Here is a 22,976-nt window from a genome sequence, read left to right on the forward strand (position 1 = left end):
GACAATCAGTGCTCCCACAGCTGCTGGATCCTTAGCTTGGATCAATTCCATCACCTCAGAGGAACAGCAGAGGCTTCTGCAGAACAGCCTGCACCACTTGTACAAGGCCTTCAGACAATAAAGGGTTTAACTCACTTCTGTAAGTCAGATACTTCTCAAATATCATAGACTCCTGTTGGTGGGGTATAACAATCCTTTCCAATTAAATGCTCCACAATCCAGTTGCACTTCCTTGTGGAACAAAGTGGTTTCAACTCCTCAAGAGCAATTGACTTTCTACATGAGCAAGAGCTGCACACAAAAGAATCTGTCCATGAACACTAAAAGCACTGCCAGCAAAGAAGTCAAAACCTCTCAAAACTTCATAGGGAATCTAGAAACAAGTTCAGTTCTTGCAAAAGTATAAAGTCAAAAGGCTTAAAACTGACACCAGCGGAACCTGGAGTAATTTTCAAAAGCAGAAATAAAAACCAAGTGAGGATTACTGCAAGGTCCTGATCTGAGAATCCATCAGCATCAGCCTGGGCAAAGAGCCACAAGTGAGATTTCAAACCACTTCAGCAGATGGACCTTTGTGAGTCAGCAGAGTGTGCATGAACCACCAGAACTTGCACTTTTCCCCATCACTACCTCACCTCTAGCTATCAGTTTGGAGCTGCCTAGCTCTTTTCCTTTAAATCCTCATTTCTGCCAGGTAGTGGGAGAGGAGAACTGAGTTTAGTGTGACTGTTCTTCAAATCTGAAACAGTTATAGAGAAATAATCATAATAAATGAAATGTGCAACTCATCCATGCTAGCTAATGCAGGAGCAAGTTACAAATCAGGAAGAACTGGGGACGGTAGTGGTCTCAGACAGGGTTCGCAACAACTTACTGCTACACATATCAACTCCTTATTAAACAGGCACTGAGAATCAAGTCTTGAAAAACAGCTCAGGGGGCTAGAGAGAAACACAGTAACACATTCTACATTCTGCAAGAGATTAACTATTGCAATGCAAGGGTAAGAAACAGCACATTCCGTTCACGTGTGTTGGCAGATGACTGTTACTGGCCCATCATCAAATAAAGCTGAAATTAGCATGTAGGGGCCTGTGTGCAATAGGTATCAACTCAAATCTGGTCTAAAACACTTACAATAACTAACTTACCCTGCTATCACCATGGCTACAAATTAAGATGTAAGCTGAGATGCAAAACAAAACCTAATGTGATGCTTTGTTCCCATCCAGTTTCCCAAGGCCGCTGGCAGAGACAGGTAAAGTTTTTCAAACTCACAGATTTTGCAGGAAAATGTTTCTAAAACCCAAAGTACTCACCTAAAACATAAGCAGCTACTAACTTTTGATTCACACTTAAGTGGAGGTAGAGAGGCACCAGGGATTCCATTTCCCCCAATGTAGGTAGCATTAGTGCTGCAACACACACCACTCCAAGGAAGACTGTGAGTAAACTAGGTCCCGACGAGGCAGTTCTGTTTTCTGAAAAGCAACAAAGCCCCAATTGTAAGGAAGATCTAAATAATATAAACATTAAACATTCTGCAAAAATGCCTGCAGTACATGGGAGCTGAAATATCCTCAGATTTTCCTTTTTGCTCTGCAGTTTGCAGGGGGTGGAAGCCAAGTCTTAAACCCACCCTTCTAAACCTCCTGCATTCTGCAGTGGAGGAGGCTGCTCCCTGTTCTGATGCTGGAACTTGTTTTCACATGACTTCCCAAACCACTCCCTTGTGGAGGAACAGAGCCTGCCAGGCCCAGTTGCTATATATACACACTCAGGACAGCTGGATGGCTCAGCAATGCTGAGCTTTCCCTGTGCATCCTGACTCCATTCCTTGATATGTTCCTTCAGTGATCAGTAATCCATCACTCAGAGCACTCAAAAGACCTGCAGAGGCAGGTAACTGCTCACACCTCCTGAACAAAACCTGCCTGCAGCAGGTTCTTGGGCCAGATGAGCTCCCCTTCATTCTTTATAGGGTTCAAGGGCTATACCTGAGCCAGTCAGCTTAGATGCCACAAATCAGTAAAATTTGAATCTTACTTTAAAAAGTGTGAGAGTGAACTACTCTGACAGTCCAGTATTACCAGAATAAGAAAATGCAAACCACAGACAATAAAGAGTCCTTCATAGTCTTTATTGTCCCGCACTTTAACAGCTGGAACCTACTCAAAGGCCCACTGTGTCATCTTTGAAAAGAGCTGTTAACATGTTAGCTGAATACCTCTAAACAAATCCTTATTATCACTGGAAAATAGCCAATGTTTTTATCAACTTCTATCCTCAGCAACCAGCAATATGTGCTCTCTTTTAATTCCATAAATCTTATTTCCAGGTTGCAAAGCTGCAGTTTCTTTGTTTACTGCTGCTTCTTTTACTGCAATATACCACAGTCAATGAGGTTTCTAAGCAGAGAAACAGCATTTGGAATAAGACCAGTATGAGATTGTTCAGGGTGGCTCAGGCCCTCTGTCCTGGATCAGCTATCACAGGAACATTTTGTTCTGTGAGCCCAGAGACCTTTGTAGGTTTGCTTTAACTGTGTATCCTACTAATATCTATTATGAAGGGTTTTTTTAATAAAAAGTGTTTCACCAGACAACAAACTCAGTATAAATAGTGAAACATCCACTTTAACAACATGAATACTCTCAAGGAGGTTCATCTATTTTCTGGAATTAGTTTTTGTTGTCCTGAAAAATATAACAGTGACAAGAACATTTCAGTATGAACCAGTAAAAGCAAGAAGAATGTAGACCATCAAGAATCAGTTTAGATTCATTTCAGGTACAACTTGACACTTTATATCCTATCCCTTCAATTTAACAGTCTGGCCCAGGTTTTCAAGACTGTTGATTCACTTCCTCAGTGTGTGTATGAAACATGCAGAGTTTTCAGCCACCAACTGTGCTCTTCTGTTCTTGTGGGACAGACAAAGCACAGGGCACAGAACAAGGAGCACTTTAGAAGATGTTCTGGCAATATTTCCTGCTCATCAGGAAATGGGGGATTAAGGGTTTGGAACAAACTCACAAGGGGCATATGTTTTGAAAGAGCCCAAGGGAAAAAGTAACTAGCATCCTTTCACAGATAAATTCCCATTGTCTGTGTGAGAACTCCTGCTCCAGAGAACAGTGGATACACTCTCCAAGGTATGACACACAAACACAGGGCAGCAAAGGGCCTTGATTGATCAAGACAGCATAAACAGAATAGCCACAGTTTGGGTTCCTGAATACTGTCATCCTCAAGTGATAAAGACAGCAGTCTTACAGGTAGGCAAAATGAATTATTTAAAAAAAATATTTTAAAATTTATTTCTTTTTAATTTAAAAAATGTTTTTTAATCTAGTCACTTCAGCTATTCAAAACTGATTCAGAACATAGGAGTGGAAAAAGATTTCAGCTACCTGGTTGACACAAAGTCTGCTCAAAAAAGACACTTTCAGCCAGGTGTTCTTTTATTCGTTTTTCCTCCTCTTCCTTTTGTTGTTGTTGTTCCTTTGCAGATGGAAGCAGAGTAGCAATAATCTCCTTTTTCCCCAATGCTTTCCTCTGGCTCTGCTCAGACACTTGGAGACGGAATTTATCTATGACACCATAGTAAGAAGCCCGAACGTCTCTGTGACGAATCACACTGCAGGAAAACAACATTTTCAAACAGATGAACTGCTAAGAATCATGCCTATTGAGAATTATATTCTATATATCACAAAGTCTGCCCTCTGTCCCCCCTCCTCCAGATAAACTGGAATAATCCAGACCTCCTCCACCACTCAGTGTTCTTGAAGACTTATCTTACCTCCTCTCTTCCCTCCTTATGTTTACTTTAATTCCCAAATATAAATGCTCCTGGCCAGTTAAGTCTTTATCTCAAGCCCATCTTTGCCCCTGCTGCCAATTGATGAAACATCAATGATCTGAAAGATGCCCCCTCCTCCTGCATCAAAGTTGTTTGATGCTGGCCAGTGATTTTAAAAGGATTGAGGGGACTGCAGTGGCCAGGGAAGGAAAGGAGCTGGGCAGGTGTTTGGCAAGCAACAGTCCAGCTTCTGGAGGAAACCAGGCTCAAAGCTTTACAATTCTACTTTCTCAGAAGAAAAACTCATTCCCTCTATAGACAAGAGTCAGTTAGGGATTTTCAAAATCAGAAACCCACCACTGAGAGCATGTTTGGAACCTATAAAAAGCACAGCTTTAAAATAGCACTGATCAACAGCAAAACAGACCTCTGAGCAGTGCTGTGCTCAACTGCCTCCTCTCTGCATTTGTGATTCATCATGAGAATACATATCTAGCTTTGAAAAGCTACAACATTTAGGTTTTGAAGTGATATCAGCTCTTAGGGTAAATAAGGATTTCAACTATTTTTCCAGATGTTTTTGTTAAAGGTTATTCTAAGTTTCCAAGATAACAGCAGTTGATCTGAAGAACATACATACAAAGAAGCAGGTTGTCATCTCACGAGGGGGAAAAAATGACTGTACCCTTAGAAACACAGAATAGGAGTCTTAAAATTGCTTCAAAAAACCAACGTTTGTGATACTGTATACATTAAAATGCTGCAGGAAATGGATTTTTGTTTTTCAGTTCTTTTTTAAAGGAACTATATCACATCAAGATATCTACAAGCATGAGCACGTAGCCAGTGCTTGCAACTGGTATCTGGTTTGAATGGACTATTCACCACAGAAACAGAGACCAAGTCATCCCCTCAGCAAGAGGCAGCAGTGATGTTTTACGTCACTCCAGAGGCAAAGGAGAGTGCCTATGACAGGCTTCCAGCAAGTGCAGTGTTGGCTGGGCAACTGCCTTCACTGAAACAAAAGGCTTTTCCCCCCCACAAGCCTAATTCATGCAGCTCTCAGCATATCAGCACAGCAGATCAACTCTGATTTCTTCCTTTAACACTTCCTTTTAAATTGGTGTTCCTACTCCCAGTGCCATGGTACCAACTACCAACCTAAACAGAATCTTTACATAACACTGTGCTAGGAGAACATGGATCTGCTGCCAAGCAAGGAGATATTTCTGCAGACCCTTATAAACAGATACATTCTCCTGTTTCTTTTTAGAGATCATTGCATAATTGGAAGCTCTGTAGAATATCTGTTTATCTGGCAAATGGCCACACTTGCATAGTACTGCTCATATCCTAGCAGTAAACACTGTCCTTAGACAGCAACCACTGGAGTGGGATGGGGGGTTTTGCTGCATAGAAAAATCCCCTTGGAACATGTGTCTGCCTTATTTTCCTTTATTTAATAAAACCCATTTGTCTAATCAAATATAATCAAGCTTGTGTAAATGTCTTCTGAAGAATGGAACAGCTCACTGGTACACTGGTATAATTCTGACCTGTTTAGTTCCATTTTTAGCATTGCTGCCCCTGCTTACTGAAACCTTCCAGTTCCATGTTCTAAACTTCCATTCTATTTAGTGAGTCTTTGGAATTTTTCAAATTGCACTTAAAGAAAACAGTCTATAGGAATAAAGAGCCATTCCCCAAGAACAGTTATTTATCTGACGAAGGGTTTCTGTGTATGGCCATTTGTTAGACAGAGAGTCCAGGTGGTGTTTTACAGTTTGGAAAATGTCTATTCAAAAAGTTCAGTCTGCTCTTTTAGGTACTGTAGATTTTCTTCAGCTGTATATTATTTATATTCTATTTGCCACAGAAATAATGTGGTAAATAGAATATAAAAAGAGTTGGTCTATTTTAGCTTTTACACCTACTCTGTTTCAGCAGCCTACAGACCCTGTACAACACTGTGGTCACTTAAGCAGCCCCCTTCTGTTCTGAGTTACTGGGCTGAGACCTGACAGGAGAGATAAAGGGCAGGCACAGAGATCTGAGAATGAGATGGGTGGTCAGGGTGAAAGGTAGGCAAAACTACCTTTATTTACATGGCCCAGGGAAATGTACTCAGTAGAACTGTACACATTTCTATTTTACCAATCTGTAAAGAAATATTTCTCACAAACAAATCTCAACCCTGGGGGTTTTGCTTTTCTTGTTATTTCTAATAAAAAGGTGCTCAGAGAAGGCTCATATTACTCTCACTCCTGGTTTACAAACTACATTACAAGATGCATTTACTGGCATTTTATTTATGCCCAAAGGCAAAATTAAAGAAGGATATATCTCCAGTATTGTAATACCTCTGCTCTAGAGGGACAGAACAGCAAAAATCAAACCACAAGTACATATAGGAGATTAGGAAAACATATATTTCTCCAACTTATGTATTGTAACATGCATGCTGTCATTTACAACCTCTTAAATAACAAAGGAAATTAAGGTAATAAAATGTTGTATATTAGGAAAAAACCCAACCAACTTCTACTTACATATCAACACAGCACTGAGGCTTCACTGCACCAGTAGCATCCACCACCGCATATTTATTTGGAGTTGTACAAAGAACTGCAAGGAGAAGGACAGGAGTGGTAACAAATCATGAACTAATACATCACCAGTTCAGCCACAGATACATGTAGAGAGACATGTAGAGTTTGGTTTTGGCACAGATATGATTTTTACATTAATTATAATTGGACTGTTCAAGATCATCAACTAGCCCTTAAATAGAACTTAACCTAAGAAACCCACCTTTGAATTTTAAGGCAAACTCATAGGGGTTATATAGAGTCAACACCTGCTTGTGTGTTGACTGGTCATCTGCATAAAATATAAGTTCTGTAGGAAAAACAAAAACAGGAAGATTTCCTTCCACTAACTCTGGCTGTCTTTTTTGTTGCTGCATTGGCACTGAATCCTCCTTGCTGCTTCTTGTGTTCTTATGCTTTTGTATCCTCAGAGACTTCAGCTTTTGAATCGTTTAAGAATTCCAAAGCATTTTGGCAATTCTAAAGGAAAAAAAAGGGGAAAAAAAGAGAAAAGGCAAGAAGATTATTTCCATAAGTCTGTACTAAACTGAGGCAGTTAACAAAGGTGCAAAAATACAAAACATGATGCTTGATTATGAATCTACCTCTACTTGAGCTCCTTCAAAAATACTAAAATAGAAAAACAGTATTTGCATTGGGCTTCCATCTATTTAACAAACTGCTACAAAACAAATGGATAAGCACCTCTCCAGTGTATCATGGCACATCTGGGGCCCAGCCCATGACTAGGGCTGCTTATGCTGGGTCTTTACAACACAAACCGAACAATGACAGCAGAAAGCAATCCCATCCTTGCCTCAGGACAGCAACACATCAGAACCACGAGGGCAGAAATGAGGAAATGCAAGGACACTGAGGCAGCAGGAGTCACTGCTTGGGCAGGAACCTTTCCATGGGGATGACCTCCCTGGATGAGGTATAACAGGTTAGGAATCTCCTCACCTAGGCACCCAGGTATGTCAAATCCCAGGGACTCAGAACAAAGGAATGGGGAACACCTTCATGTCTTGTTTAAACCAAACTCCCTGCTCCAACTGCATAGTTACAGGTAATGAATGGGAAAATAACTGAGATGAGTAACAGTAAACAGGTTTGGGATTCACTGCTTTGTTAAGACATGACAGGTTTTCTACCACCTCTACCCAAAGTACAATCATCACAACTCTCCCTCTGCCACCCCCACAGCTGTTTTATTTTGAGTGACATTCCAGAACTAAAACCAGAACCAATGACCCAACCAAGAAACAATCCCAAATGTAATTCATAAAATAAAATTAAGGCCAGACTCCTCAGCACACATACCATTGACTCAACACATGACAGAGAGAACAAAGTCTTTCTCCTCCCCCAGGAAGGTCATATTTTACTGCAGCTTCTATAGATTAATTATCAAACTGAAGGTGTCCTTTGAGGTTTAACTTTATAGCAAAAAGTATTAAAACAACAAAAAGTTCCTACTAACTCATTAGATGTCATTTCCACTTCCCAGAGCTTTTTAAAATAAGGTACTTTTTACCTGTTCTCCAGTTCAATACACTGGATAGGTGCATCTTAAAGAATTTAGCTTCTGACATTTCTAGCAGCAAATAGCCCAAACATTATGAACAATCAAAAACAAACACTTGTTTCTGCATTCTAAACATCACAACGATCACATTTCCAAGCACCAGATACATATTCCATACTTGAAACATGACACACATTCATGTGTTTACAAAGTACATCTGTCATACCATCAGATTTACAGGTTCTGATTCTTATTCACAAACTAAGCTTTTAATTTTATTTATTTAGTTATTAAAATAGCAAATTATCCCTGTAGAATTCAAGTTCATGGATCTCACAGGAATGTCTTTCCCCATGATCCAGTTCCTTTTCAGAGCACAGGTTTGTTTCCACTTCACTGAAATGCTACTAATAATATTCTGAAAACAAATCCCCAATGACAGTGTTCCAAGCTGATGTTCTGTTACCTTATTAAGAAGAGTCTAGAAAAAGAAATGGCTCCCTAAGTGGCAATTTGGGTTCTGAGTGCTTCTTGGAATTACAGTGAATCCCTTTTGTTTCAGAAGAATCAACAAACTCTGGAATGACTTTGCACAGCAAGTGTCAGTATTATTTCTTGAACTTCATGCACTATTGCAAAGTGAGTTTCATTGTTCCAGTCAAACATATTAAGACTATATGAAAAGCTAATGTGGAAAAACTGCCAGCACGCAGGAATACAAAATACCTTTTGATGCTTGTCATAGGCAGAAGATGATTTATTTAAATTTCTTATACCAAAGTTAGTTCAATGCAGTATGCAGTAAGAATATGTTGGAATCTTTGGTTCTCATATCTATCTACACTTTGCACACCATGTGTAACAGAAATACAGGCAAATTTTGACATTAACAAAAGGGATTTTTTTCAAATAAATATTTGCAGCTACCATTAAACCAACAGCAAGCTGCTGCTACACAACTTAATTGACTACGCCTAATAAAATCTTCAAGTATTATTTATAATAATCAGTATGATTTTGATGCTTTAGTTTTTTATTTAAACACTGCATGTTTCATTCCAATTCCTGGCTTCATTCCACATCTTCAGTTTCTTCAGCTCAGTCCATGGCAAGTGTTCAGCGTCCAAAATCCCACAATTCTCAGTATCAGTGGAGGTATGGATCACTATGCCTACCAACAGGCTCATTTTTGTTACACATCTGTGTAAAACACTGTGCAAACCTCCCAGGATTCCACAACTAGCATGTGGAAAGCCACCAATCTCAAAAAAGAATATCCCATTATTGCTTCCTTTTCCTATTTAACTTGGCTGGATGAGGAGCTACTTGCCCCAACTTACAAAAGTCATGTCTGGCAGGCATGCAACAGACACATCTGCTGACACAGCAGCATCATTCAGGGTATAAATTTCTGTATTCCTAAGCAAGCAAACCAGCATCCTTTTTTGGGACAACAGCTTTAGCTTAGAAGTCACCTTGCTGGGACATCTCACCAAGTGACAGTAATAAAAGCACTTTTCCCAAAGACCACACATGTGATAGGGAGATGTGATGGTTTAGTACTGATACTCTTGATAACAGCACACCCTTCCCATTCACGAGAAGCTGGCAACACTTTTACAGAGGAACTTTGTATCACCACAACTTCTTTGCACAAATTAACCCCACAGCAGCTCTAATGGTGAGAACAAGGTCATGTACCCCGGAGAGTTCATGAACAGAAACTCAGCTGCTGCTCTTCTGCATCCCCACTGCACCACAACCACTGAATTTTGTGGTCAACAGTCACCACGGTTACTTGCAGATTACAAAAAGGTAAGCACAAGCAAATCTGTCCCAGCCCAGGATCTGTGGTGTCAGCCTGTGATCTGCACTGCACAGATGGGCTTCTCCCAGGATGGAATTCCCACAGGAGCAGGGATCTGTCACAGGTAACATTTGCCAGGGCCAGTGTGCAACACCTGAACAATGCCAGCTCACTTCCCAGCGCCCTTTGAAGTCCTGACAAACAATTGTCACTGGTATTTTTGCAGCACAATAGGGATCTTTCCTCCATGAAGTTACTAAATATATACTGCTGGTGTCACAATAGCACAGATCTGCCAGTGTTTCCTTTGAAATCCCTTTCTTCATAAATTTAACTTGACAGAGAAAAACACAAAGCGAAACGTAACTTCTCTCCAGGGTGAGAAATAACATCCATTGTGATTTGTTTTTACTTAACAAGTATCTGTTGAATAAATAAATCAACTGAGGAACTTTTTTGTTCCCATTTTAACTTCCAACAGCCTCATCACCATGGCTTCCCAGGGCATTTGTTGGTTGTTTTTCTTCATAACAACTGCAAATAACTCTACAGAATGTCATCAGGTAAACAATTCAGAAGAAAACCTCTTTACAGTCATGCCTCCACACTGCTGCTTTAAAAGTTGCCTAATTACAGTGTAATCTACTTTTGTTACATCTCATGATCTACCTCCTAAATCTACACAAGTCTTTCTACACTTTATACCCAGTAAAACTGATGGGTTTTGAGCACATATTTACCAAATAAACCACAAAGCCTTCAAAATTCCTTCCTATGCCAAGCTGAGCAATCACCTTAAGCTACATGCAAATGCAGCATGGGATCTGAAGCACACCATAAACATTTTGTTTCTCCAAAATGTTTTGAAGGCCTCAACGGGCACTTACGCAAATCAATGTTTAAACTACCTGCAATTATTTGGGAGCGTCACCCAGTGATGAGAGCACAGAGCCAGCAGCCAGGATGGCTGGATTCCATTGTTGCTAACTCTGTCACTGACACTCCATGACCTTGAGCAAGTTGGTTAACCTCACCTCAATTTGCTGATCTATGAAGGCGCACACATTCTACAAAGTATTTCAGTAGGCGGAAGGTCCCCTCTGAACCCGCAGAACTGCTCTGATACTTTGCAAAACTGCTACTGTTTACCCCGCCACAGGATGATGAGAAATGTCACCAGTAACTGTGTCCAGGATGCTGTAAAATGAAATAGTCTCAGAGCATTAACTATTACCATGGATGACCACATGCATAAATCATGCTGACACTGACAGCAAAATTTATTAGGACCACATTATTGTTCCAAATGCTGAAAAGGTGACTAACAAAAGGAAATACCCAAATACAACTAAGAGGCATGAAAAGCAGTGAAAAATTAAGTAACAGCTGTGCATTGGTTCTGATCCATTCTGCTACAGGCTCGCAAGGATCCTAGAGAAGACATTCAAGGGCACATGTGCTTTAGTCTCTATTTCCCGACTTTAAGTTTGTGTTTAATACACTAAACTGGCTGATTTTTAAACGTGTGTTGTGCTCATTAGCGCTGCGTGGCCCCAAACCGCCTCGGCTTAACAGAGGGGAGCACTCTGCCCTGGGAGAGCGACGGGAGCCAAGGCGTTCCGAGCTGTGCCTGCTGCCGGCAGGGCACGGCGGTAATTGCACACTCTTAATTGATCCTCTTTGTTCTCCAGCGAGGAGCGGCAGCGATACGGGCAGAGGCAGCTGCGCGATAACGGCGCCTCCCGCAGCCGGCCCGGCCCCGCCGCACCGCCTCCGGCCCGGGCCCGCCGCACCGCCCGCGGCGAGCCCCGGCCCCGCTCCGCCGCCCCTCGGAGCGACCCCCGGCCCCGCCGCCGGCCCCGCACCGCCCGCAGCGAGCCCCGGCCCCGCGGGGCAGCGGCTCCAGGCCGGGGCTCGGAGCGCGGCCGCCGCCCCGCTCCCCATCCCGGCCCCACCGCGCTCCCGCAGGGCCTGCGGAGGGCAGGGGCGGCAGGGACGGCCCGCGGGGACGCGCGGCCCGGGACGGGCCAGGCCGGGCCGCGGGTGTCGCTCCGCTCGCCCGCCCCGTGCCCGCTGTCACCCCCCAGCCCGACTCACCCGCCCGGGGCCGCTGGTGCGGGCTGGCGCGGCGCCCCTTTGTCCGCCCGTCACTGCGGGCAGCGCTGGGGCTGCTGGGACCGACCGGCCGCCGCCGCCGCCGCGTCACCGCCCCGCCCGCCGCCCGCCCCCGCCGCCATGTCGGGGCTGCCCCGCACGCGGGGCTCCGGCGGGCTCGGCACCGCCGGCTCCCCGGGAAGCGGCCGGCCCGGCGCCTCTCACCTGCGGGAGGTGTTTTTAACAATACTGCGCCTCATGGCACGGCTCCCGGGATCTGGCCCCGTCACGGAGGGGCTCCTGCCCCTCTCCCGGCTCCCGTGTGTTCTGCCCCGCGGGCTCGCCCCGATGCCGCCCATGGCGGGCAGGTCCCGCTGGAAGAGTGGGCCAGTGCCACCCCCGGGCCGAGCCGGAGCGGGAGGGTTTGCGAGCGAACACCCAGGCGTGACCGCGTGCTCACCCAGCAGCACGGCTTAAACGGGACACGCTGTCCCTGTAAACACTTCCATGCTCTTACCTTTGTTCTTTATTCCTCTTATTTACTTAATGTGCTTTCATTCAGCTAGGCACTTTGTGAACTTCAGCTCGTAGTGTGCATTATCCACTATATCATGTGAGTTATCCACTATACCATCTTCCTTTGCTTTCTTCCCCAACTTCCCCTCTGTATAATATAAACAAATCCATGTGTAATCACCACCCAGTATCACCCCAAACTTCAACATCTTTAGTACAGCAAAATGTTTTTGTTGCAAGTCAAGTGGATAATTAAGGTTTATGTTGAGCCACCCAGTACAGGATTGCAAAATCTTTTACCCATTACCAAGCTTTACCCTTCAGTGAAATGAACACGTCCGTGGTGAAATAAACACAGCAGCCATGAGTGTTTCACAATAACATTAAACAATCCAGAACAGGAAGTAACATATTTAAAATAATGGAAGACATTAAATAAAGAAATTCTAAAAAGTATATTTTCCAACTTAGGCAAGGTGTGTGTTATAGCACTCACTTTTTTCTGCAGATCTAATGGTTCATTAAGAAGTTCAGTCTTTCAGCCACAAATTACATAATATTGTTAAATTATTATATAGAGAAATCATAATTTTTTCTTGAATTTCTGAAAATGTATGCAGTGAAAACTGGCAAAATATTTTCTTTCCTGATGAGCGTAAATCAGTTCAGATGTTTACATGTTTAAAAATAAACTGGAATTCTTGTTTTTAAAAAGATTATCAGACTTCAGCCTTTCAGGATTTCAGAAAATTATTAGGATTTTACTGAGTATTAATCCAATGGAGGGTGCTCCTCATTTTGAAAACCTGTCTCAGAAGAAGCAGCAGACATAAACATGCTTCAGAGATATTCAAATTAATAACAAACAGAATGATCAAATAAAAACATAATCTCAAATGGCTAGACTTAAAAGCACACTAATTAGACAAATTGGTATTTTCCAGTTCATCCAGTTCATTTACAAAGTTCAGACTCTCTAAAAGGAGATATTATGTCTGCCTCTGTAAGCTTCCCAGGACCCAACTTTTTTCAGTCACATTTGATAAGGTTTGTATCCACCTGTTGAAAACTGAGCTGGTCTCCTTCCTCTCTCACCCATGCTGTGAGTTACCTAAAAGCATTGGCTAGTCTTCTGTTACATAAAATATTGCCTCCTTATAGCATGAAACCTGACAGTGTGTGTGCAGAGATGAAATGCTCCTGAATGACTCTGTGGTGGTTTTGGTTGCTGTGGTGATTATCCATCTGTTTAATACTTCATATGGGAGATTCACAACTCATTTATCATGGAAAAGATTTACCTAAGTTGTCAGAAACACAGCATTATGCCTGACTCCTGTCATTTTGCACACTTGATTAGTAAAATATTCCACTTTATCTGTCATGGCACAAGGACATGGTGCAGCATTTATAACAGAGGGTACCAGCTTGGGTTTGTATTCAGCACTAGCCCAGTGGGCCTGGGACATTGGCACTGTGCAGCTGCAGGGGCTGACTGCAAACACTTCATGAGGAGTCTCCTTTATTGAATCCTCAGTCTAAAGGAGTCACACGGATTAAATTGTATTTTTACAAAATCTGATGTGAAAACAACGAGCAGATAGGAGAGAGCTAAACACTTTATATATCTGAATCTTACCTATGGCTCGTAGTGCATTCAATTCTTACTAATCAATCTGCTTAATGTGATGTTTTGGGGTTTTTTTGACAGTTCCCCTCTCCACAGCACAATGTGGCAGATCCTCTTTGGCTTTGAATTAACTCAGGAAAGGGAGTGGCATGTCTGCCTTTCCATTTGCACTCATGTTGTCTTTCTGTAGAAAATTATTGGAGTTTTCTTTCTAATTACTACCAATTTATTAAAAAGTCTCCATATCAAATATTTTTTTACTTTTAAAGACTAGCAGAAGAAACAATACTGCATTTAAACTACCACCCTAAAGTAGCATACATGTTCTGATTTACAATAGACACAAAAATTGTTTACCCTAAATTGTCTGAGCTGTTTGTGTAACTTTATTTCACCAGCAAAAAGTGTTTTGGGTTTTTTTGACTTGCTTATGTGGCAGGTTTTCAAATTTCCCCCCTCCAGTGGCAGCGAGCTGTATTCCCATTCCCTGTCACTAGAGACTTAAACGAACTTGTGTGTATTTTTTGTTTCAGGTTGTTTGTTTTTATGACTAATGATGTGGACCTTGGGAGCCACATATCACAGCACCACTGAGGAAATATCTAGACTTCTGTTAAAGTGTAATCCTTTCCAGGGCATGCCTCTACAGGAGAGTAGAGCTCAAAGCTCTCTCTGCCACGCTCTCCACTGGCTGGAGCCAAGCCAGTTCCATCTTAGGAATCTTTTAGCTCAAATCTCTGCCTGTGCTGCTGGGTCCCTGAGGTGTGCCTATGGACACAGTGAGCACAGCATGCCCGAGAGCCACATTTGCTGCAGAACGGATAAAATTATTTGAGGAAAACGCATCTTAAAGTGTTGCTGGCTTTAAAATACTCAATGTAAACAAGGGCAGGTTTCATGCATGCTCAGTGAATAAGGCTAAGTGTAAGATCTAAGGGATCAAGTCCCTATCAGATCTCATACTGAGTGAATTTTGCCCAAAATGTGTTTGCATTACACCTCAGGCAGTCACCAGGGTTCACTTCCTTGTACTTGGTGTCTTATGGTTCTTCATGTGGGAGCTCCTGACGTGCTGTGCTCCTAAGCTGTATGAAAGAAGCCATAATTGAGTCTTAGACACCGTGGTATTTATAATCATTTTGAAACCTCAGAGAGAACAAACACTTAGAGGTTTATAGACAGTCATCATCTTTATGAAGTGTAGGATCTATTTCTGCATTGTCTGCAGGACCCTGCTGAGAATCTCTATGTCCTGCTCATCAGAAAGCTGCAAACCCAGCATGGGCTCTACTTTTTTCCAAGGATGTGCGCATACATCTCTTATAAATAAGCAGTTATGGTTGTTTCATTAGACCTCTAATAACATCTCTATTTTATTTTCCTTTCAAAGATGTTTATTCAGTGTTGACACATATTTATAATATCATCTCAACAGTAAGAGTCTATCCTGTCAGATTTACAGCTATTATAAAATACGATGCTATCTGCATACAAATGGATGGTGGGAGCCCTACAGACATTTCTCCTATTATTACTGCCTAAGGAAGCAATAAAAATTTAACATTTACCATCGGGAAACACCTGCAGAGATTAAATTAAAACTAGATTATATGCTTATCAGTTATATGTTACAAAAGCAAACTCTTTAGAGATTAACATAAAAATCATTGTTATCAAAATCTTATTAAAAGCTTCAGTTAATACGCTCCATTTTGTACCTCCACTGCTCAAGCATTCTCTGTGTGTGACTTACTGAGTCTTTGTGCAGCTGTGGGGAGGGGAGGCAGGGCAGCCTCACAACAGCTTTGCTATCGCCTCAGCAAATGCCTGCCCTGATATTTGGATTTGCTGCTGAAAGCTGCTGCAGGTACCGTTTGTGCTTCCCCCTGTGCTCCTGGCTGCTCTCTGAAGGGCTCTCCACACTGCACGCTCTGTTTCTTGAGCATGGCGCCAAGGCAGGCTCCAGGCTTCCCCGTGGGGTTCTGCTGGGAATTACTCTGGAGAGCTCTCATCCTTCCTGCTGAACTCGTTCTTAATGTGGTCAGCAGAACCAAGACAAGGGATTTTCTAAGGCTAGAAGTTGAGGACAAGGAGCTGCTGTTGCTGCTAAGCAGATGGTCTTGTGTTTAGTTTGTGCAGCTTTTGACACGTTCCAAACACGCTGCAGAAAAGAGAGACCAGGAGGCAACTGGGCTGGAGTTGATCTCTGACCTGGAATTCAAAATGCTTCTGGATTTGGGCTTTGCTGCCACCAACGACTGAGAAGCTTAGAGAGCAGATAATCTACCTGCTCTGGCTCAAAGAGGACATGCAGATCCTACCTGTGCCTGATTTGCACACACACTGGTTAGGCTTTATTTCTCCATCTGGTATTACAGTGACCCTTTTACCTCCAGGCATTAGAAGAAACCTGCCTTGGGCATACTCCAAGCTGTGCATGGGAGGGTTTCACTCATGAACAGCCTGAACTGCTTACATGAAAGCCCAGGCCAAAACCCCCTTTGTGGAGAACCTGCCAAGTTTGGTGGATCTGGAGGAGGTCACACTAAGAAGAGGTTAAGATCATTGTTTCTGTGATTGTAAAATAACCATGTAGTTTACCAAAGGCCAAACCCAAAAGAGGATTAGGGTGTGTTAGACCATGGTTTCCTCAAGACAATTATTTTCAACACAAAGGTGATGTAGGGAATTTTTGGTAATTTTTTCCAACCCCTCTGATGTGTTGGCACAGACTGTAACATTTATTTAAGTGAACGAGGAGTGTTGGGGGAATCAAACTTTAAAAAAACCTCCAACAACAACTTAGGTTTACAGAAATAGACAAAATAGTGCATAGACCTGTGGGGTGGGAATGCAGAGCCAAAGCAGACCCAAAGAAAGGGAGTAGAAATGGATGGAGATTGCTTTGCAGGGAAGAAAAAATGTCTGTGCAACCATGGCCTAACATTTTAAGTAATAATGGTTTGCTGGCCCAGCTGATTTTTTTCTGAAATAGGTTAAGGAGTGTTCAAACAAGTATATCCAGATCAGAGGGGTGGTAACCTATTGCTGGGCAATGCTCACCAGCCTCTGGGCAGACTGGGGGAGGACTGTGCTGTCAACAGAGCTGCATTTGGGAGGAGACACGTGTCCACAGGCTGACTCTCAGCCCTGTCACAGCTTCACCCAGGCCTGCTGTGTGTGCCTCCCTCTCAGAGCAGCTGGAGTGTGCACTCTGCCTTCCCTCCTGCCTGCAGGGACAGGCTGCACATTTGCATTTTTATAACAAGCTCTCCTTTGAGGGGAGGTAATGGCCAGACCCCATCACTTCAGCCCAGCCACGGGTGCATCCCAGTTCTGTGTGGAAGCCTCAGTTCTGTCATTTTACTTGGGCAAATCACCATATTTAACTTGGAAAGGCTTGCTCATCCTCTCTTGCTCCACTTTCAGGCTCTGAGCAATGTGCATTATTGACAGGGGGATTTAAGGTTTCATTTTTCAAAACTGACGCACATTTTTGTATGTACACACCTATAGCCAAGATGTAGAAACTCCTTAACTGTAGTCTGAATTTTCCATCGTCATTATGCTAAATAATTCACTTCTGCTGCCACTAGAGGTATAACATTCACTTGAACAAATACCAAAGGAAACATTTAGTTGGAAATCTTGCCCATATTAATATTTCATTTTTCAAATAATGTTTTTGATCTTGGTTCTTTTGGAGGCCTCAGCCTACTTTGCCTATTCCTGTTGGGCAGCCTTTCTTTTATTGAACTACAGCTGGCTACTCCTGAGATGAAATGCCACTTTGTGATTAAAGGGTACAGAATTGAGTGCTCATTTAAACTGCATAAAAAGCTAAATTATAGTATCAGTCATTGTATCAATCATCTGTGACTACCTCATGTGCAGCCGTGTACCAACACATTTGTAAGTCTCATTCCACATCAATTCTGGTGCAAATTTACATTTATTCTGAAATGCAAACATAACAAAATTTATTTTAAATGACTTTGCTTTTTTTCCCCCCATGTAATAACCGGCTCTCAGATACAATCTCCCTCTTGAAAGTCATGAAAATGGCAGAGGGGACAAGGGTAGCAATGAAGTTTCCAGATTTCCTTTGGCACTGGTAGGAGAATTGCTGCATAACCTGGGTTTTCACAGCAGATCTGCAGTGCTTACATGGGATGGCTCAGTTCAGGGGTGATGGCATCTTGTAAGGGACCTAAACTACACCTGGTGGCAACCTATTCTTTGTCTGTCTGAAGTGTGTAACCTTTCTTTCAAAATGCTCTGCCATGCTCAGAGCCGGGCTCTGGGTGCTGAGAGCCTCGGGGAGGTTTCTGTGGGCATTGCCCATTGTGCCACCACCACCAGCAGCTCTCCTGCCACTTCCCACTGCAGTTCCACGTGCTGCTTCCCACCTCCCCCTCAGCTGTGCCCGGACACCAGCCCCGGCTCGGGAAGGAGCGTGGGGGACAGCGAGTGACGCCAGCCGGAGCTGCAAACCTGCGTGGACAGCGAGCCCCAAAACTGCCTCCTTCCCTGCCGTGTTCTCCCTGCTGGGCTGCACCCACCTCACCCCAGGGACAGCCGGGAGGAACAGAAACAGCATCAGCAGTGCTGGAGGGAGAGATCTCTTGCACCTGTTTTGTGAAGTTTAATTTGTTATTTGGGTAAAATCGCAGCGCTCAGAAGGTGAAGGTGTGATGGTTGGACTGAAACGTGGGCTTTAATTTAGAATCCCCTGCACTGCAGCATGGTGTTCCCCCTGTTTATAGGCACTGTGCTACTTGTCACAGGAGAATTATTTTGGAGAGAAAATATAGAAACAAGACATCAGATGATCTCAGAAGTTTTCCTCTAAAATGAAATTTTGAAAAAGTTATTGATTGCTTGAAGCATTTAATTCCAGTCAAAGTGGGCTTTAGCTGGGAAAGGTGTTCCCAGCATAAATGAAACACAGATCCTCATAAAACAACTGGCCTAGTGCAGTCTTTCCCCAATAAAACTCTAATAGCACAGTTCAGAATAGAGCACATACATATTGCAGTTTGTATCTTATTTTTAATTTCTTTGTATTTTTTGTAGTAATACTGATAAATTCACCAAAGTCTTCCTACACTCACAAGAAATATTTACTAAGAGAAACAATAAACAGTCGGGATACTTTGGATTATATTAGGATAAAAGTCAATAAAGTAATACCACTGAAATTATAGTGATGGGAGATAAAAATTAGATCCACTGAATTCAGTGAAAACAAAAGCACTGCTGCCTGACCTTATTTCTGCCCTCTACACAGTCATTAGCAAGACTGTGCCATTTGTTTACAACTTCCTCCTGTTGCAGGCCCAATCTTAGGCAGTAAATTCAATTGCAGAAGTATTTTCACTGAAGCAGTTGCATTTAGAGTAAAGATACCGACATACTTTCTCCCAAAATTCAAGAAAATATGTGGCAACCTTGTATGCTTTGTCTGCAATTTTGATAACTCTTCCCAGTGATACAGTTTAGAGTCAAGTTGACCTTTATGGGTTTCACAGCTAAGGCAACAGTTACATAAAAAGGATGAACGAGCAACAACAAAACAGGAAGGCTGGGATCGTGTAATCTGAACACCAGAACTGTCTACACTTCCATTTTACTATTTCAGTGAGGGAGGCAGCACTGGAGAGTGGTAAAGCTCATAACTTTGGGTAAGGAAATGGAAGTTCTGCTTTAATTTCTGCCTTTTATTCTCTGTATTGCCCTAAGTCATTTAAACTGCAAATGTTACCTGATTTAGATTAAAAAGGCAGAAAGTGTACAATTAAAAAGAACAAATACCCAAACCAAACCTGTTACCAATAGTCAAAGAAAAGGGGGCACACAGCAAAGTGATTTTCAATGACAAAATGCCTTTGGCTCCTACAAATTAGACACTGATTTCTTCCTCAGTGAATGAGAATAAAACACTGACACCACATGAAACGTTGGATGTGAATTGATTTATACAACTGTTAACAGTTGGGACTAATATCTGTCACTAAACTAAAATATTGGCAACTACACCAGTAACAGGAGTTGCTCAGTCTCGCTGGTTGGTTATGCTCCCTGCTTTAGTTTTTTGCTAAGATACAAAAGGCTCCATTTTCAAGCCAATTAATAATTTAATTATGACGAGAGACGTATGACATGCCCATAGCCATGGCTGGTAGAAGTGTTTCCAATTGTTATGATCCTAGACCAGGTCTGGGCTCATCTGGAGATCTTCTTCCAGCATGGTGATACTTGGTTTTTATGGGACTTTCTTTCCTTTCTCTGCAGGATTCTGGGGCACACATCAGGGATGGCTAAAGGACTGGATAAAATTTGGGTCCCCTTGGGGGAGCAGCAGAGTCCCTAGCCTTTGAGGCCAGAAATTCACACTTCCTTCACTGAGTTTCCAAAAATTGACCTGTTTGTCCTTCTCTCCCAAGATTCAGAAAGGAAGGGACACTTTTGGAGAGGCAGCAGATTGGCCTCATTGCCACTCAAGCCAACAGAATTTTTGTTCAGCTGCTGTATTTGAGGCCTGCCTACTTCTGATTTTAACTGTTCTTAAAATATTTCTGCTCTAACAATGAGGAATATTAGCACACATAAATCTGCTGGGCTTGCTGAAACAGTTTGCTTATAGTTTCATTGACCCTGACAGCAATAACAATGGCATTTCCAGGGGGAGAGCTGACTTTTTCTGTATGTTTGTTGTGCTACTTCTTGGTTCAGAATTTTTTTCCACTATTGTCCGTTAAAATTTGTTTAATGGCCTCTGTGACACAATGACTGATGCTGAAATCCTCTGATGTCTTTTGGAAATGCAGTAGAAGCAATTTCCAGCCCATGTCACAGGAAATTTACATATTCCAATGAATAAAAATTAAGATGAAAGCAGGATGTGTGGGAAGACCTGGTAGTGACAGAATCATTCCCAGCTGCTTTCTTGGTTGCAGAGTAATCACAAAACGAGGTTTTTAACCAAGCTTGTTTAATCCTCTTCACTGGATTTTGGAGGGATGTGGCCACTGCCAGCTGCCTTGCTGAGTTATGTGTATATTCTGGACCACTGGAAAACTCATGATTAGGCTCTGGCCAGAAAACAAACCTCAGTGAGAAAGAACTGTCACCAAACCCCTAAAGTCCACTGTCTACAGGGTCCTATTTCTTAGATGAGCTGGTTTTGTTTTAATGGTGTTAGGGAAAAGGTCTGTTTGGAGGCAGAAGGCAGAGTGTAGCCCTGGCCTCTGAAATCAGATCACACTCCTTTGCCTATCTGCTGGGAAAGGAGCAGCTGAGGATAAAGCTTGCACACAGGCAGCTCTGTCTAGTGTTTCAAGGAAAGCTTTGGGGAAGATAAGATTCTCATTTTGTACTTTGACAAAGAGCTGCACTGACTGCAGGAGTCTCCATGTTACACTCACAGCAGTTTTCCATGGTGCTGCTGCAGCACTGCCCCACCTCATTTTATTGCCCTCCCTGTTTGCCACATCACCAGCTCCAGGGAGATGGGGGTGCTGTTGCTGTGCCAGTCCCAGAACCTGGAAGCAAAAGGTTCATGGGACAGTTCTGAGTCTCTGCAAGCAGTGGGAAGAGTCCAGACAGCCTTTGCTGCTTTCACTTGAAAATAGTAAACAAGTAAGAAAAATATTATGGTTGTAGCTGGTATACAGTAAGGCTTTAAATTTGAGTTTACTTACCTTTCAAGTGTTCCACATATCCCATATTTGACCAGAGGTTTGCAAACGTGGCCCTGGGAGGGTTGCAGGGGTAATTGGCTGGCAGCCTAGGACTGTATTTAATTAGCAAGGAATGCACCGGCCCTAACTGCATTCCCTGCAGGAGCCACAACCCACATGGCTACAGGTGCTGTCCTGCTTGCTCCTCAGCCCAGGGACTCTTCCTCAGGCAGGAGTGCTGCATGTTGCAGCTTGTGCTGCATTTGGAAAAGAACACATTTGGCTATCACTATCAGTACATAGGTCTTTCAATTTTCTGTATTTTACTCTGCCATGATGTCAGGCAGTATCATCAGATTTAGGATCTTGCTGCCCTCTTAGCACATGAACCCCTGGTTGCCATAGCCTTGCTGGATTCACATTTTTTAATGCCTCTTTGATTAACCATTTTGATACAGCTGGGCCTGACTCTGACTATCATCAGCTGCTGATCTTCCTGAGTTCATCTGGAGTTTCAAGTGATTGATACCTCAGAGAATTAAGCTCAAAGTGCACCAGGCGAGACTGCCTAGAGCTAAAATACCCACAGTCAAAGCCCATTAACTGAAACGTCTGTGTTTCACTGAAAGTGTCTTTGGAAAGCTGAGGCTAATTTTTCCTTTCTTACCACCGTTCTAAAGTGTTCTGCCTTGATACACTAAGATATAATGTACTGTTCTGTTTTTAAAGCAGTCTGATGGCTAAATACTTTCTTTGGTGCTAATTTCTGAATTTAAAAAGTTAACTTCTATTTTTATGGTGATTTTAGTTTTATCAGCTGATTGTTCTCCTGAGACATGATTCAGGTAAGCTGCTGTTATGTGTATCAAAGAGTAGTTTATGGTTTCAATGCATTAAGTTATGTATTTTGCATCATAGTGATTCCTCCTCAAAACAGCAGGAACCTTGTCCTTGTAGAACTGTTTTTCTCTCTGCTTGTCTTCCTTCTGATCTATGCTTGTTTTTTCATAACTCCTTTTCAAAGGTTTATTCCTTTAGCTTGTCTCCATCCATTTTCCTGCATTTTATTTTCTGTTAAATAAACATGTGAGTATGGATGAGACCTGAGCAAGTGGAGAAGGGAAAAGGCTTTGTGAGCACTTAGCTGGAAGCCCCAAGGCATTGTGCTGAGATACAAACCCCTGAGGGACACAGTCCAGTCTCAGTGACTCCCTTCCCAGAGAACCCAAACCACCAGGGGTGCTGAACAACTCAGGATCCCCCTGCCTTAGTGTAAGTCTAACCACTGCCTCTATTTTTCATTTTAACCTGCTCCTAAGCTGAGAA

The 22,976-nt window shown here is 42.7% G+C and overlaps 1 protein-coding gene across 2 annotated transcripts in view; it reads right to left on the reverse strand.

The window, feature by feature from the left end:
- Positions 1 to 11,981, reverse strand: part of MOSPD1 (motile sperm domain containing 1) — a 20,433-nt gene extending 8,452 nt beyond the window's left edge. The window contains exons 1-6 of one of the 2 annotated variants that reach the window (XM_074551807.1): positions 11,826 to 11,981; positions 6,617 to 6,873; positions 6,355 to 6,430; positions 3,414 to 3,640; positions 1,320 to 1,481; positions 487 to 739 (exon numbers count right to left, since the gene is read on the reverse strand). In XM_074551807.1, coding sequence (XP_074407908.1) covers positions 660 to 739; positions 1,320 to 1,481; positions 3,414 to 3,640; positions 6,355 to 6,430; positions 6,617 to 6,770 — 699 coding nt within the window. In that variant the 5' untranslated portion in view covers positions 6,771 to 6,873; positions 11,826 to 11,981 and the 3' untranslated portion in view covers positions 487 to 659. Of the gene's footprint in view, positions 1 to 486; positions 740 to 1,319; positions 1,482 to 3,413; positions 3,641 to 6,354; positions 6,431 to 6,616; positions 6,874 to 11,825 lie in introns of those variants that run through there. The other variant, XM_074551809.1, reaches the window with a different exon arrangement.
- Between the last annotated feature and the right edge of the window lie 10,995 nt (positions 11,982 to 22,976).

This window comes from Zonotrichia albicollis, chromosome 14, assembly GCF_047830755.1.
Source record: "Zonotrichia albicollis isolate bZonAlb1 chromosome 14, bZonAlb1.hap1, whole genome shotgun sequence".
Lineage (NCBI taxonomy): Eukaryota > Metazoa > Chordata > Aves > Passeriformes > Passerellidae > Zonotrichia > Zonotrichia albicollis.